Below are 16,875 nucleotides of genomic sequence, written 5' to 3'. Positions count from 1 at the left end.
GTGGGTTGTTGTTTTTGGTATGGGCCAATGCAATATTTTTTCTATTTTGTTTGGATTGGGTTTGATGCCATCTTGAGTTACGATGTGTCCTAAGAATTCACACTCTTTTCTTAAAAATTCACATTTGTCTAATTGAACCTTTAAATTTGATTCAATTAATTTTTTCAACACTTTATTCAAATTGTCCAAATGTTGTTGGAGTGATTTACCAAAAATAATAATATCATCTAGATATACGAGACAGTTTCTTCCTACAAGGTCACCTAAAATATTATTCATGGCTCGTTGAAAAGTAGCAGGTGCGTTTTTCAAGCCAAAGGGCATTCGTATAAACTCGAAGTGTCCTTTTTCTGTGCTAAAAGCTGTTTTTGGTCTATCCTTTTTATCAACTTCAATTTGATGAAAGCCGGATTTTAAATCAAGTGTAGTGAAGTACATGCTTCTACCTAACTTGTCCAAAATTTCTTCTATATTGGGAATAGGGTATCGATCATCGATCGTTTTTTCATTCAATTTTCTATAGTCAACCACGATACGCCATTTCTCCTTTCCACTTGCATCTGATTTTTTAGGGACTATCCAGATTGGGGATGTCCATGGGGATATAGAATGTTGGATAATACCGTCAGCAATCATTTCTTCGATTTGCCTATTCACTTCTGCTTTATGAATATTGGGGTATCTATAAGTTTTTGTGTGAATGGGTATATCGTCTTTAGTTTTTATTCGATGTCTAATGGCGGTGGTGCATGAAAGTTTTTCTTTTTCTTGATGGATGATGCCTAGATTTTGTTTAAGAATTTCGAAAAGTTTATGTTTTTCTTCTTTGTTTAAATGATCGGTGCGAATTAAATTTTCGAGATTTGCTATGTAATTTTGCGGATGATCATTATATGGGTGTGTGCTCATGTGATTTATTTCGATCATTTTGTCTAATTCATATGTTTTTGCTGGTTTAGTCCAATGAAATGTTAATGTGTCGCCGTAATTCCTGGCAAGAACTTTAGCATATCCTTGTTTTGCTTTATAAACGCCTGAAGGAATTATTGCATCTTTTATTTGAATGTCTTTTGGAAGAAAAATGTTTCCTTTTGTTTGAGAAACAGGAAGCTTTATAATTTGAGAATTATTAGCATTTAATGTAATTGAAGGGGGTTCTAATGTTCTTATTTCTAAGTCGATTGTACGATCGGGTAGAATAAGTTTATGATTTTTTGTATCAATTAGTGTTTCCATATCGGAGAGTGATTCGTATCCGAGTATTCCGTCAAAATAATTATGACATTTGAAAAGGTAAAATTTTAATTTTTTATCTAGAATGGTTATGAATGTGCATTCTTGTGATTTGAACTTACCATTTTTATTTTTTATGGTGATTGTTTCGCATTTCACTCTTTGAGTTAGTGGAACTAATTCTGGATTTAAAAAGTTTTTGTTCGCTCCGCTGTCTACTAAAAGTTTGATGTTTGAGCCATTTAATTTTGTTGTGTAGAAGGGTAGTCCGTTAATTGCGTTTAACTCGGTGGGTTTAAGTTTGCAGTAATTTGAAAATTTACATCTTCTTCATTATCGGTTTCTTCGTCTGAATCTGATTCTTCTGATATTGTTTTTCCGTCATCTTCTTCGGCTGTATGCGAGAAAATTTTGTTTCTCATATTGGACCGTAAGGATTGATCGACGTCCATGGGAACAATTTTTGTACGATCTGAAGATGGTTTCATGTTATTGAATGGTCTATTTTCAACGTGTGTAGGTTGTGAAAATTTATTATCCCTTTTTACATTTTTATCGACGTTAGGATGTTTTTCGAACCCATTATTGGTGTTTGATTTAGTTCTTTCGGCGTTTTGGAATCTGCATAGAAAGGCATAAGCTGATTCCAAGTCATCTGGTTGTGCGGTTTGTGCATATCCAAAATATGTTTTGCTCAGACCATTTATGAACGCAGCGAGGCATTCTTGTTCTAAAAACAGGTTAATTGCCTCCCAATGTGAAGCGTATACCGTATTTTGTCTTGCTACTGATTTCATATTGATCAAAATTTCTTTTGTTTTTCTATAGTGAAGACTCAAAGATTCGTTTTGTTTTAGGTTCCACAGTTGTGTTTGATACGTTGCGATGTTGTTTCGATCGCCATAAACGTTCTGCAAAATATCTGCGACTTCATCAAAAGTAGTAGGGTTTCCGTTCACACAAATAGTGTCACGTGCTTTGCCCTCTATCTTATTAATTACGGTCTGTTCGTAGACACTGAATATTTCTGGTGCCACATTGTTTCTGAAGAGGTCTAGTGTTTTTTTAACTGTTGTTAACCAACCGATTAACTGTTTTTTGTTTCCGTCGAATCCGGGAATGACCCTAATTGGATCCGGGATACGAAAATAGTCAGCACTGCGACTCGAGGTCGTTGGCTGTTGTTGTTGTTGGAAGCGTTGTAAACTATCGTTTTCCGCTTGGAGTGTGTTAACGCGTTCCTCTAACGAGCGCATAGATTCAATCAATGCGTGTATATTTTGTTCCATTTTCACTGGAATTTTCTTGTCCTTAGTGAAGTTCAAAGAACGAACTTTTGGGAAAGGGGTATATTTTGGCATTCAATGATAAAAATTGTTTGTTGCCTACCGCCTTTTTATTATAAGAGTAGGGGAACTTATGCTTTAGGATGTAACTCACCTTTTTTATCCACGTGTCGGGAAATTAGAGTTTTCCGTTACCTGTCCTTTGCCTTGTCCTTCCTCTTCTTCTTCGGTCGCTCGTTGTCCACGGGTTGGGTCAGCGATTGTCCTTCCTTTTCTTCCTTGGTCGCTCGTTGTCCACGGATTGGGTCAGCGATTGTCCTTCCTTTTCTTCTTTGGTCACTCGTTGTCCACGGGTTGGGTCAGCGATTGTCCTGCGTTGATTAGTTTACCCAGTAACGCTGGCTGGGGAGTCTTGCCGCTTTTTTTTTTTTGTTCGAATGTTCTCTTCCAATTCTAAATAGTTGAAACCAACCGTTCGTGCACTTGTTCTTACACTTTATGAAATAATGAAATTCACGCGATCGTCACGAGTCAACCACGGATCGGGCGATGGAGCAAAGTCCGGGCGATACACAGATTTATTTCCGTTATTTCACTGCACTGTACTTGAACACTTGTCACTGAACGTGAATTGGGCCTAGCCGACTGCGCCAATTATGTTTACGATAGCCCGGAGTAAGTTTTAAAAAAACATTACTGGGGATCTTTATTTGCGAACTGCTAAACTAAGACTAAAGCTAACTTCTGGATTCGGTACTATTTAGCTAGGCTGGTGTTTTCGGTGCTGCCAGGTTTGCCGGTCACGTTGTCGTCCACGTTTATGATGATCATGTTGCCTCGATCCGTCTGAACATACGACACCACACCTGGTCGTGGGAACCTGCTTCCAGTGGAGTTCCCGTTGGAACTTGACTCCGCGCGTGGAGTAACATCGATGGCTCGCTTGCGACCGTTTTCTTACTCAGCACCTGTATCATAGCGCGTAGCGCATGTGTACATAACTACTGATTTTACAAATACATAACGCAAGTTGTAGCAACATTTAAAAAATAATATCATATAAAATAAAAATATCCACCGGTGTTTTTCAAATTTGAAGATATGGAACTAGGCACATAAACGCAGATCACGAAAACGGAATCGCGCAATCCGCCCCACGATCACCAAAACACACAAACACAAAATAGAAACAAACGTGTTGCAAACAGTTCGCAACTATAAATTTGATCATATTGATACAACAGTGCCTCGTCGTGTACCAATAGGTATGTATTTCACAACAAAGTGGATGTGCAACATACTCATGTTAACGGTTTTAGGTGCGTCAACAGTATTTATCTTCCGGACGGGATTTGATAGCAGTTGTAGCAGCGGTCTGTTGTAGGTAGTTCTAGTTCAACTCTATCGTTGTCCCAATTTTAAATCTTGCAAACACATGTAATGCACGTATTTGTTTATATTGTTTCAGCAAACATGGATGCATCAGTTGCCGCACCTCGACGCCGAAACAAGACTACTTCTAATGAAGACAGGAACCGGGTGATAGTAGCGTTTGAAAACGGAACATCCGGAAAAGATATCGCCACAATGTTGAACATGAATCGTGGAACTGTTTATAGTATTATAAAAAAGTTCCAAAACACTTGGGAAGTTGCGGCTGCTAAACGGGGTGGCAATCGTGCAAAACTGTTATCGGAAGAGGCTGCTCAAAGCATTCGTGCTTGGATAGACGAAGACTGCACTGTCACGTTGAAGGCATTGGTAGAAAAGGTATACGAAAGATTTAACGTGCGTGTGAGTACGACGACAGTAGCCCGCGAAATCAAAGGGTTTAATTATTCGTTTAAAAGAATTCATAATCTTCCCGAACGGCGTAACACGGATTCCACCATCGAAGAACGTAGGTCGTATGCTTCGATTTTTTACCAAATATCGATGGAAAATCCCGATACAGATATAGTATTCTTGGATGAGGTAGGATTTAAAGTGAGTATGCGCACGTCAAAGGGTAGATCGCTAAAGGGAACAACTCCAACGATTGTCGTGCCTCAATTGCGCTCAAGAAATATTTCTATTGTTTGCGCAATGAATAAGAGTGGCATTGTTCATTACCTGTCGCATAACAGAGCCATAAATCGCGAACTGTTTACGCAGTTTATTTATGAGCTCAAAGAAAAATTGAGGATGCGCGAAATTCATCGAACATTTATGGTCATGGATAACGTGGCTTTCCATAAGAGTAGCGAGGTGAAGGAAGCAATAGGCTACGACGAAGATAAACCAGTTTATTTGCCTCCCTACTCGCCATTTCTAAACCCGATAGAAAATCTTTTTAGTAAGTGGAAAAATTTAGTAAAAAGAGCCAACGCACAGAATGAGCAGGAATTAATGGAAGCTATCACAAATTGTGCTAACCTTGTCACTTCCCAAGATTGTGAAGGGTACTTTAGGAATATGGGGGCTTACTTGGCTCGTTGTTTGCGAGGTGAAGTAATTGAGGATTGAAAAGCTTCTTTTCTTTTCGATTCTAAGTAGTCTTGATAATTGATTTGAATTATTTTTGTTTTTTTTTTATTAGCTTTAAACTGATCTGATCTTGAATTTATGTATGAACAACTGTGATGTAATGAAGTGATAGAGATGAACTCCCTAGTTACGTTTAAATTGTTTAATTATTTTATGAACTTATCCTGCCTTTAATTAATACCAAAACCAATAGCTGTTAAGATTCTTTGAACTGATAAGGGAAAAATAAACCCATGGTATCATGCTTTATTGATTATATAGTTCCTTATTATTTTTATATTCCTAATAGTTTTACTGCTATCCAGGAAATGATCTCTTACCGGCTAGAAAATAGAACAACTTTATGTAGATACAACACCTGTTAGTAGAGTGTGCTACACTGTTACTGCCGCCACAACAACGTGTTTGAGTGGAAACTGGCGCACTGAGTAACTACGATGGAAAAGTCTAACGTAAGCCTCTGAACGTAAGGTACAGGATGATTCTCACCAATCTCTGCAAGCGGTGTGTCAAAGTTGAGACTAAAAAATGTATGAATTTACCAAAAAAAAAAAACCTAATATCAAATTGACACAAGATGACCAAAGTCCGTGAGCAATTTCCTTAGGAGAATCTGTTTAGTTTCGGCGTCGAGGTGCGGCAACTGATGCATCCATGTTTGCTGAAACAATATAAACAAATACGTGCATTACATGTGTTTGCAAGATTTAAAATTGGGACAACGATAGAGTTGAACTAGAACTACCTACAACAGACCGCTGCTACAACTGCTATCAAATCCCGTCCGGAAGATAAATACTGTTGACGCACCTAAAACCGTTAACATGAGTATGTTGCACATCCACTTTGTTGTGAAATACATACCTATTGGTACACGACGAGGCACTGTTGTATCAATATGATCAAATTTATAGTTGCGAACTGTTTGCAACACGTTTGTTTCTATTTTGTGTTTGTGTGTTTTGGTGATCGTGGGGCGGATTGCGCGATTCCGTTTTCGTGATCTGCGTTTATGTGCCTAGTTCCATATCTTCAAATTTGAAAAACACCGGTGGATATTTTTATTTTATATGATATTATTTTTTAAATGTTGCTACAACTTGCGTTATGTATTTGTAAAATCAGTATTTAAGTAAATAATCGATTTTCATAGCAAATTTATTGCTTTACACTAATCACAGACGGCATTTAAAAACAGTAACCGATACTACAGCATATCGATCTTTCACTGTAGGGGTTCTAAACGCGCCTCTGGTAAAGCTGTCAGAAAATGGCCTGTTGAAATCAATTGCACCTTTTCAAAAATCTATAGCGCTCAACCCAAATTATATGCTGCTGGTAAGAAATCAATAGCGACAATTTAAAAAAAATGAGCAGGAAGTCTACAATCAATTGTAAAACCCTGTATAGAGATATAACAGTGCCGTGCAGTGCTTTTGGATTTAACAGTGCAGCATGATGGACCCAGTACATAAATAAGCAACAATTGAAACTATAGCCTGACTCCAGCGTGTGATCTGGAGGGATAATAAGTTTTGACACGCAGACTGGATGCACGTGATCATACGTCATCTATCATCTTGGTTCATTATTTAATTTAATTTAATTTATTTTTTCATTTATTTAATTTTTATTTCATACAAATATCTGCTTCAGAAGGCTAAATATAAGGAAACATATAAACAAAAATTTGAAATAATTATAACAAACTAATAACATTGTTGTAGAAAACAACGAGGTCGGCTAAAAGTGACAAATTGTTGTTTACAATTTGTGTTTATTGATAAGCCGTTGACAGCCGAACCGAAACGTCGCCGATTTGCCGTTACCAGAGGGAGCAGAAAAAAACATCGCCGCGCGAATCGAAAAACGGCCATCGCGCGAGCGCCATGAGATCAAGTCAGAAAGCGTAAGAAAACGTACGTGAAATTTTTTAACCGATCCGCCGCGAAATTTACTTTGCTACGTTGTAAGATTTAGAGCAATAAAGTAGTGCAGTAAACTACGAGTTAAAAGATCACGTTTTAAGTTTGAGTTGAAGAAAGAACTTTGCTTCTAGAACAAACATATTATAATAACAAACTAACAACGTAGATTGGGCCACAAGCAATTTAATAACACAGACAATATAGTAGGATGGCAGAGATATGATAAGGAAACGAGTCAAAGAACTGTAGGAAGAGGGAGCGAAGAGATTGAGGGAGGATATGAAAGTCAAACACGCCAGAGGCACTGTTGAAGCGATGAAGGGATTGAATAAACGGATCGTTCGAATGATATAGCGTTCTTCTCGACGAAATTAATATAAATTCGCGGCTTCAGTAAGTGAGCGGGTGTGTACAGTGTAATTCTATTAAGTAATGAAGGACAGTCAATCTCATTCCGAAGCAAACCACTAATAAGCAAAGATTGAGAAGCAGATCGATGATCGTGGGCACCGTACTTCATATGGGGGAAGAGTAGCACCCGATTGCCCCAAGAGCCGCCTAACGGCAATTCAGATGAATCTGCGTTGAACGCTTTCAACCCTGTCATACCAGACTAACTGGGTACCTAAAAATGCTCGCGTATTCTAAAGTAGGTTGGACTAAGCTACAGTAAAGGGCTTTGAGGTAATAGGGTAACGTACATCATTTTCCCATCGTAGGGTAACGCACATCATGCATCGATTCCGACCCGCAAGTGCAACGGGTGTGCTAGATCGGAGTCGGAAAAAAATCCGACGCTAGAAAGTAAGGACGTCGGGTTCACCCGAATGAATAGTAGTTGTAAGAAAGCATAAGTGACTCCGACCCGTTGGTGCAGCGAGTTTGGATCAGGTCAAAGTAGGTTCAATACCCGTACTCGCTGCACCAATGGGTCGTAATCGCTTATGCTTTCTCGCATCTACTGGAATCATTGCACCTAATACTTTTATTTGCAACTTTCAGGTCGACCCGCACAACTCCGGGTTGCTTGGGATGGCTCCGACCCGGTAAGTTCTAGTTGCTCCGCCTATCACAAGTGTGTATATGAAGAACGTGTGTGAGTTGTCGGATCGCTGACCAAGGAGTAGGAGAATGAGATAAAAGTGAGGGATAGCAATTAAACCACACGTGCAGAGAACTAGGGAGTTAATGTTTAACGAGTCCGTTGTAGCAATAATAATGGTAAATAAACTTCAAATATAAACTTAAAACATATTTTTGTCTAAGTTATTGTGTTATTGTCAGTAAAGTTTGCCGTGTACAGTACGGGATCATTTAAAAGTTTACGCCGCACTTCTTGTAACAATAACAACTAGTTGTTTTTCGGTAGCATTTATCAAACACGATTTTGCTCTGTAAAGTTGACTGCCGTGGAAAGCACTCCCCTACCAGCATTAAACGGCTTTGAAGGCATTCAGAAGGCATTTAAAGCCTTAGTCGCCTTAGAAGGCGAATAAAGATTTCAACCGAAACTTTCACGGCTGAAACGGGACCTCTTCGAAATCTTTCAACTTTTTGATTCAACTAGAACAGATAACTTGCCACCATCTTAGCTTGTTTATATGCTGGTTTTGCACCCTCACTAATGTAACTGCCAACTAGAGTAGTGACAACGCTTTTGGTTCCGAACCGAGAAAGCGTGTGTTCAAATCCTAATTTTTATGATCTTTTTTTTGTGTTCATTTCTTTTTAAATTAATATTTTCTTGCTATAATTAGAACAAACCAAATTTATGTAAAGCGAAATTTTAAAAACACCTTTTAAAAAACATAATAATGACTATGTTTACCCTTCATAATCAGGATGGGAGAAATATGTATCTCATTTCTCCTTTTACTAAAGTTATCGAAATAAGTTTGATATATTAATACCTTTCAACGAGTTGGTCTTTAACAACCGAATAATGCAGACCATATTTAATAAAGTGAAATAGCTCAGAGCTTAACGCAAGAGAACATAACACGTAAATCGTGCTATCGAATCTCACGCACATATCTGGGAACACTACAACAGCGCAGTGCTGAAGACGCTTGTAAGGTTTTCTTTTGACAGTTGCAATTTCAAATTTCAAATTAAAAGCGAAATTTTTCAATGACATATTTCAAAGGCATTTAATTACTGCTAAATGCACTGCTGATCGCCTTCAATTCGCCGGCGATTACAAGGCGATTAGAAGGCATTTAACGGAAATTTGCGGGTAGGGTCGTCTGGACTCGTCTCATCTGGAGATTTGTCACTTATGATGATGTGGTATCACAAATGCTTCTAACATCCTTTTCGCTCTGCTATTGTACTTGACGCAAGTTTGAACGTGGCCCGTGTGGCATGAATGTAATAGATCCTCGCTGTTGTTTAACACTACTGCAACTGCCGGGACGACATTTATCTCCCGACCTTTCGCTTTTGCTTAAATGAAGCTGCACCCGAGGCGTCATGAATCCTTGACCCCCACATTCGTTTCCTATGAACCGGAACTGTAAGGCCGCAAATACACGACGCGCGTTTCCGCGCCCGCCATAGAAATGAAATGTCATTCGAACGCGCTACCGCGGAAACGCAGAGATGCTCAGCTGGATATCTCTGCGGAACTGTTATACGCGTTTGAACGCGCCCGCGGAAACGCGCGTCGTGTATTTGCGGCCTAACAGGAGCAGCATAAACGATCACCCTGTACCCGTCGATTGTGGCGAATCGGAATGGAGCCTCGCGGCTTCCCACACATCGCAGCGATGAAATCCTTGGCAATTTAGCAGAACTTACTCAGCATTGAACAGGCCAACAAAGAAGTCGTATTCCATTAACGATGGAACGTTATAGGATGAAGAAAACTAGAAGCGCTAGTTTCGTCTTCTGCAATCTTATTTATGTTGTTTATTCCAAGCATCAGCTGACCGGCGTCGATTTTGACAGACAAATTGTAAACAAGGTTCACAAAATGGTGACCCCCTCAATCGCTCTGTCGTAACCTGTATAGAGTCTAATAACCTTGTATAAAAGTGAACGTTAACAATGACAGGTGATTTGTTGACAGCTAGCAATATGAGCAATAACAAATAAAATTGGCCTGCTCAAAAGGCCAGCTGGAGCTTTTCAGTGTGAAATAAAATAACTCCTACTCTAAATCCATGCCCTTCATTTAAACCATTAACAATCCAGGATGAATTTTAGTTTTAAAATTTTTTTTCGAGACATGGTGATCGTGGCGTTCGCCATGGTGCTGTTCTACCTTCTAGCATCCAGGAAAACTCAGCTGTTGGAACGCTTTAGCTTAACCGACACCGAAATGCAGGCTAAGGTTCAGGTCGAAAGTGAGAGAATATTTACGGAGACAGAACTGCGAAAGTACAACGGACAAGAGACCAACCTGCTTTACCTCGTTATACTGGGCCACGTGTACGACGTGACGGTTGGATTCAAACATTACGGACCGGGGCAATCATATCACATGTTCATTGGTAATTATTGGTACTTCTTCCCGGAATGAATTATTCACTATTTGTTGAAAACTGCTTCATTTAGGCCATGATGCTACACGATCTTTCGTTACGGGAGAGTTCGACCAGTACACCCTGGAGCTGAGCGACGTGTCCGCGCTAAAGGAGACGGAGCTGGAACAACTGCTCACTTGGAAGGACTTTTACGATAAAACCTACCAGTACGTTGGTAAGCTGGTCGGCCGTTACTTTGATCCGGTCGGGCAAGAAACCCCTTACTATCGGTACGTTCTGGAGCGTGCTGCCAAGGCAAAGGAGAGCAAGGACGATAGCTCGAAGTATCCTTCGTGCAATGTAGAGTGGAAGGTCGAGATGGGTACACGTGTTTGGTGCACGAAACGAAGCGGGACTGGCCAGGAACGGTCTTGGGTAGGGCACCCGAGAAAAGTGGCGGAAAGCAATGCGGCCGAAATCGAAGCGAATGGTCGTAGCGTTCAGTTTTGTGCCTGCGTACCAGAGGAGTTATCTGAGCCGCACTACGTTCCATTTCCGGGATGTGAGGAAACCGCAAAATCTTGCATTATACCGGATCAAAGCTAACAACATGCAGCACGCATGAATTGAAGTTTATTCATCATTCCGTCCGTCCTGGCGTGTGGTAAACTAATCCATAGGATCCATAGGACTAAGATGCCTTTTCGCTCAACTATGCTAAGCAAAGCGGAACCACATATTATTAACACGTGCTTAAGAGAGAAATGTTTTTCATTACGAAATAAAAGAAAGTTTATTCTTGAAGAGGGTAGTGGTACTCTTCTCTAGTATCGCTCTACATTAACTTAGTTCAATTAATTTGGAGTGTTTCATAAAAAATGAATAACAAAACATAAAATAGAATATTAAGTCAGTATGCTCAGTTCATAGTAGATATCACACCGAGTACTGCGGCTGCTGCTGCTATCCGGTTCCCTCGACCAAGTCCGCACGGTTACGGTCCAGCTGCGATGCCTGCTGCCCGTGTTGATGCTGGCCTTCCGGGGGTTGGGTTCGCAACGTGTACTTGCGCACGTTTTCGGGTGTATAGTCCAGTATTTGGCGCTGTTTGGCACGGTTATGCTTTTTCTGGTGGAAGTAAATTTTCAGCACACCCTTGACCGCAACGAACACAAATCCACCAAGCAGCGTACGATGCAGATCGTTCTTGATGGATTTGAACAAAATTTTCCCGACGACGGTGGACACCGTGGGCAGCAATAGTGCGCCACAGAATATGCGCGTCACAGAGAGTGGTTCCGAGGTTGTAACCGTGCTGCTTGGGTACGGTTCCGGATAGCGCGGGCTCGGTTCGTTGCTGCAAACGAATGGGACGGGAGTGCAATTATTGAATTATTGTATTATTAATTATTGTGCACTATCGGCGAATAGTAGAAAGATTACGATCACTTACGAGACAGGTAACATCAGTGAGATGACGGGATACTTCCGTACGTCAAACTGTCGATTTTGCAGAAAGCGAAGAACAATGTCCTCCCAGCGAAACATGCGCCCGATCACGAGCAACACCGGGATGGTCGGCAAACACAGCAGCAGGGCAATCGGTTCGGCCTGCTCCATCATCGAGAGGCCCCGCTCGAACCCAGTCGTCTGCAGCACGGTGACGGCGCCAAACGTGATGGCAGACCAATAGATCGAGCACACGATGGCCCCAGCCGCCATACCCGGGCTGAGCTGCTTCGCAATGATGTCGAGTCGCTCCAGCAGAAAGGCGAAGCTGCCCATCGTCGGCAGGATGATGATGTACCGTGTTTGACACTGCGGGCAGCTGATGCTCTTGTATGGGTTGCCCTTCTGCTTTTCGTCGATCCACCGCTTAAGACAGGACTGATGGACCCACTTGGTTGCGCCGCGACAGTTGCACGGCTGCACCCACGGCGCTACCTTATCATCCTCCTCGGTCGCAAAGCACACCCAGCAGTAGCGCTCTTCCTCTTGCGGTTGGGCCTGTTGTGATGCTGCGACGGATGCAGCAGCACCAGCATCGCCATCAGCTGTAGCCTTCTCATCATTACCTTGACCATCCACCGGATTGAATTCCTGGTTGCCTGTGAGCATCGTGTCGCTTACAACAACAGCTGACCCCTATTAAATGTGCAAGGTAAATAGGACAGAGAAGGAATGGGAAAAGTTTTCCCTTGGTGGAAATTGTCTGTCGTCGGCTTGCGCAATATTTACAAAACTTTACGTCTATCTTACGCCTTTTCGATAGGGCGCCACTGGGATGTTTTTTCAGTCTTCGCACTGTTTTCCTCTTCACTTATTTTTGCTCGTCCAATCGTATCCAACTATTAAGATATGTCTACACGATGGCGCAGATGCGAGTAAAACGTCCCATTTTGTATGGGATTTGACCAAGGTGGATTAAAGAGCTCAGGTCGTGGAATCTACCCAGTCAGACAAATCGGGCCTAATCATTTCCTCTATCTTACCGCTAAATTAACGGTAATTTAAGAATAATTTAATGGCAATTTAGCAAATTTTTGATAGATTCGATTTCTTCCTCTGTTTTATTTTTATATTTTTTGTCCAAATTGTTAACAAATAACACGAAATGTCTAATACAGTGGATCGCCGTTTATCCGGGTACCTTTTATCCGGCTGTCCGTTAATCCGTGCTGTTGAGAAACGACAATTGAATACAAAGGTGACATTGCGTTATGAGGAGGATATTTGAAGAAGCCGTTATAAGAGGACATTGTCATAACAAAAAACACTACAATTCATGGCAAATTTCAAATATTCTAATTGTAAAACATGAAGTTAATAAAAACTGGGTTATTTTTTATCAAAAAATAAGATAATTTTCCAAAAATTAATCAGGAATTGGTGATAAAATATATCATTTGACTCATTATCCGTGTTATTCGCTTATCAGGGCGAGGTCAAGTCCCGAGAAGCCCGGATAAACGGCGCTCCACTGTACAGGCGTCCCCCGAGTTACGACCCCCTCGAGTTACGACGATTCGCAGATACGACGATTTTGATTTTGACAGTTAAAAGTTGTCATTGACAAGAAATTGATGTATTTTTGTGAATATCTAGGCTGATAACCGTTATACACACATTTCCAAAGATTCCACAACTACCCTATCTTGAATATCGATATTGTGTACGGTTTTTAAAATATAATTATTACATTATCAAACATTATTTTGAATAAAATACACGATATCATAAATTCCAACTCTTCAACTTCGTTTATAAACTTAATATTCATAGATATTCGACATACGACTTTTTCGACTTACGCCTTGCTTTGGGACATTTTTTCGGTCCCAAATACAGTCGTATCTCGGGGGACATTTACATTTAATCATTTTCTGTATTATTTTCCAATATTTAAATATTGTGATCGTTTGTATAACTTAAAAAAATGATTAAATATAACCATCCCAGATAGCCAGATCGAACTCCATAGCGGATTTGGGGCTGTTCAACGAAAAATCGTTCCGATGTCGTACTTTGTGGATAATTAAGGGCGGTGGCAACGCTCATCGGATGAGATTTATATGGGATTTGACAGATAATGTCGGACGACGAAATCGCACGTCCGACGTTATCTGTCAAATCCCATATAAATCTCGTCCGATAAAATCGCATCCGGTGAGCGTTGCTTCCACCAAGAGGCGAATGACCTAGACCTCAAGGTCTCTATAAAAATAAGTAAAAATAAAAAGCGTTGCCAACCGCTCTAAGGTAATGGTCAGAACTACGCCGCATGCGATTTTGCCGCATGCGGCAAGAAAAGAGTTTTCTCAATTTTCTAGCCTTTCAAGGTATTCTAATGATATTTTGTTGTTTCTTTATAAAGATAATCATTATTTGATATGATTTTAGACATTTGACATCTGAAATAAAATCGCATGCGGCGCATATAAACATTTGACAGGCCGTCCGATAAAATCGCATGCGAAAAAGCGTTGCCACCGCCCTAAGCAAAGTTATTAGACTCTATACAGGTTACGACAGAGCGATTGAGGGGGTCACCATTTTGTGAACCTTGTTTACAATTTGTCTGTCAAAATCGACGCCGGTCAGCTGATGCTTGGAATAAACAACATAAATAAGATTGCAGAAGACGAAACTAGCGCTTCTAGTTTTCTTCATCCTACCACGTTCCATCGTTAGTAGAATACGACTTCATTGTTGGCCTGTTCAATGCTGAGTAAGTTCTGCTAAATTGCCAAGGACTTCATCGCATTGCTTACCCAGTTTCATTTGTTTTCCAGGTTTGATATTACAATCATAGCTTCAGGGGACGAGGGTTCATGCAGTCTAGCAGCAGCATTGTTAACCCTGTCACTGGCAACCAAAAATACATCATATTCCAGGCAACCGGGCTACCTGGGTAGCCAGCGACTTTGGAGGCTTATAACTTTTGAATGCGTAATCCAATATTGGTGCAATATTCTGATGAAAATTAAACAAACTAATGCAGTTTCTATAACTGTGCATAGATTGGTTCAACTCGCTAGCGTTTTTAAGTTATAGTTTTTCAAAGTTGACAGGATTTTTTTGAAAATAATTACAAAATGTGAAAAATATTTTTTTCAGTACTTTACAAAATTTTCACAGCAAAATGGCTCCAAAAGCTTTGAGAACTGTATGTTACACGTATTGTATACATTTTTCAGAATTTTTCTATGAGCGTTAAAAAAGATAAAGAAGTTTTGATTTGAACACATTTCAACCTATTTTTGTGTGTTTTCAAATATAAAACAATTTGGTTGACTGAGTCAAATGAGCTACTTTGATCTACACAAAGTAAAATTTAGAGCTATTTTTCGTCGCGCGCGACGTTGTGGCTGTATGTCTAACTAAACGGTAATAACGTTGTTGGTTGCAATGAATAACAATGTTTACATTCGAAACTGTCTTGTAAACCCCTGTATTTTTACAGGGTTTCACACTTTATCTCAAGACCGCGGGACCCCTTCCCGAATCTGTCTTAGCCAAAGCCAACACTGCGGTATGATGCTTGAAAACGTTGATGATACCTGAATTCATCGGATGCTATGCTGAATCTGCGGCACATTTCTCGAACACACTGTTCCGCTCCGAGGACATGCGGTCGAATATTTGTTTACACGGATAACCTTTGCCTTAACCTTAGCCGGTCTCGTAATACAGTCGTCAACTCGTACGACTTAACAACATGCCCATATGGGATTTAACAGATAACGTCGGACGCAAGGACCGTAAAGATATCAGGTCAAGTTATAAGCCCGTTTTGACAGCTAGGTGGAAGAAGAATCGACGAAGAAAACTGACAGTTAGTTTTCCGAGTTTGGCGAACGCTTCAAGTTCTCGAAGGAAAATTTCCATTTGAAATCACGGGCTGTGTTCTAATAAACTAAAATATTCACCCAAATTGATCTCCACCAAATATCGACCATGCAATACGTAAAAAATCCATCAATACATATACAAGCGGAAAACCATCTGTCAAAATCGGAGCCTAGGGGGGGGATCGCCAAAAGCGCTATAACTACACCTCATTATACATTCCACCTTGGTCGGACGACGAAATCGCACGTCCAACGTTATCTGTCAAATCCCATATAAATCTCATCCGATGAAATCGCATCCGATGAGCGTTGCCACCGCCCTTAGGCCCGTGGCAACGCTCATCGGATGCGATTTCGTCGTCCGACATTATCTGTCAAATCCTATATAAATCGCGTCCGATAAAATCGCATCCGATGAGCGTTGCTACCACCCTTAGGCCCGGCTCTATGAAAGGTGGTGGGAATATTGTTGCTCTATCATGCAGACGATTTTGTTTTGGTTAGTTTATTTTTATAGAGACTTTGAGCATATTGACGAAATGTTAAACTCATGTTATGGGAACATATTTGTTGCAAGAGAATCAAATCGAATTGTTTCGTGTGTATTTATTGCAGGCAAATTTCGAATTTGTTTGCATACCAAAATGGATAAAAAATATTTTCAACTTAATTGTAAAATGTGTTTTTGATCGAATATGTTTGCACAGTTTTTGAAATAAACAGCAAAATCCAGAAATGATGCAGCAACATGTGCTTAGACCCAGACCTAACAAAATAGAGCACTGGCTTAGTTATTTGAGCATGAATTGAATTTAATGATTTCGAAATAGTACAAAAAAAGAAACATAAAATAAAAACTAATTACAACAAGAAAAGCTAAAATAAAAATAAAACATGTTAAGCAAAAAAGCACTCCGGTTTTTGTTGTTTGATTTTTTTTTTGTTGCATGCGTCAACGGTCAGTGTGACAGATTAATGTGCCGTCTCGGTTGTTGTGTGCAAGGATAATGTATTTAGAAGGTTGATTTTTATCGCTTTTGCTGGACGACATTGTGGGGACATCTGTCACTCTCTGCATACAAAT

The 16,875-nt window shown here is 40.2% G+C and overlaps 3 protein-coding genes across 8 annotated transcripts; 2 read left to right on the top strand and 1 right to left on the bottom strand.

Annotated features, from left to right (window-relative positions):
- Positions 1 to 3,697: 3,697 nt before the first annotated feature.
- LOC133391219 (uncharacterized) lies at positions 3,698 to 6,093 on the top strand. 3 transcript variants are annotated; one of them, XM_061643190.1, is made up of 3 exons: positions 3,698 to 3,784; positions 3,839 to 3,899; positions 3,988 to 6,093. In XM_061643190.1, the coding sequence occupies exon 3, from the start codon at positions 3,993 to 3,995 to the stop codon at positions 5,022 to 5,024; it is 1,032 nt and encodes a 343-aa protein (XP_061499174.1). In that variant the 5' UTR covers positions 3,698 to 3,784; positions 3,839 to 3,899; positions 3,988 to 3,992; the 3' UTR covers positions 5,025 to 6,093. The 3 variants fall into 3 exon arrangements, with proteins under 3 accessions (XP_061499174.1, XP_061499165.1, XP_061499178.1); XM_061643181.1 differs by having other exon boundaries at positions 3,839 to 6,093; XM_061643194.1 differs by having other exon boundaries at positions 3,740 to 3,899.
- A 3,912-nt stretch (positions 6,094 to 10,005) lies between these two features.
- On the top strand, positions 10,006 to 11,278 carry LOC1270535 (neuferricin homolog). Its single transcript, XM_309242.6, has 2 exons — positions 10,006 to 10,467; positions 10,532 to 11,278. The coding sequence occupies exons 1-2, from the start codon at positions 10,170 to 10,172 to the stop codon at positions 11,044 to 11,046; spliced, it is 813 nt and encodes a 270-aa protein (XP_309242.5). The 5' UTR covers positions 10,006 to 10,169; the 3' UTR covers positions 11,047 to 11,278.
- Positions 11,208 to 13,040, bottom strand: LOC1270534 (E3 ubiquitin-protein ligase MARCHF5). Of its 4 annotated transcripts, none has more exons than XM_061643221.1 (3): positions 12,689 to 13,040; positions 11,894 to 12,585; positions 11,208 to 11,797 (listed from the first exon to the last, which is right to left on the bottom strand). In XM_061643221.1, exons 2-3 carry the CDS (start codon positions 12,556 to 12,558, stop codon positions 11,404 to 11,406), a joined length of 1,059 nt encoding a protein of 352 aa, XP_061499205.1. In that variant the 5' UTR covers positions 12,559 to 12,585; positions 12,689 to 13,040; the 3' UTR covers positions 11,208 to 11,403. The 4 variants fall into 4 exon arrangements, with proteins under 4 accessions (XP_061499205.1, XP_309240.5, XP_061499216.1 ...); XM_309240.6 differs by having other exon boundaries at positions 12,679 to 12,856; XM_061643232.1 differs by having other exon boundaries at positions 12,700 to 12,836.
- Positions 13,041 to 16,875: the final 3,835 nt, after the last annotated feature.

The sequence above is a fragment of the Anopheles gambiae genome, chromosome X (assembly GCF_943734735.2).
Source record: "Anopheles gambiae chromosome X, idAnoGambNW_F1_1, whole genome shotgun sequence".
Taxonomy (NCBI): Eukaryota; Metazoa; Arthropoda; class Insecta; order Diptera; family Culicidae; genus Anopheles; species Anopheles gambiae.
This window is presented reverse-complemented; position numbering and strand designations above follow the sequence as displayed.

What these genes read in the sequence shown, in the direction of transcription:
- LOC1270534 (XM_061643221.1), bottom strand. Translation starts at nt 12,558, where the DNA reads ATGCTCACAGGCAACCAGGAATTCAATCCGGTGGATGGTCAAGGTAAT. An exon ending in TCACTGATGTTACCTGTCTC is followed by an intron (nt 11,798 to 11,893) that starts GTAAGTGATCGT and finishes ATTCGTTTGCAG; the next exon opens with CAACGAACCGAGCCCGCGCT.
- LOC1270535 (XM_309242.6), top strand. Translation starts at nt 10,170, where the DNA reads ATGAATTTTAGTTTTAAAATTTTTTTTCGAGACATGGTGATCGTGGCG. An exon ending in ATCATATCACATGTTCATTG is followed by an intron (nt 10,468 to 10,531) that starts GTAATTATTGGT and finishes TGCTTCATTTAG; the next exon opens with GCCATGATGCTACACGATCT.
- LOC133391219 (XM_061643181.1), top strand. Translation starts at nt 3,960, where the DNA reads ATGCACGTATTTGTTTATATTGTTTCAGCAAACATGGATGCATCAGTT.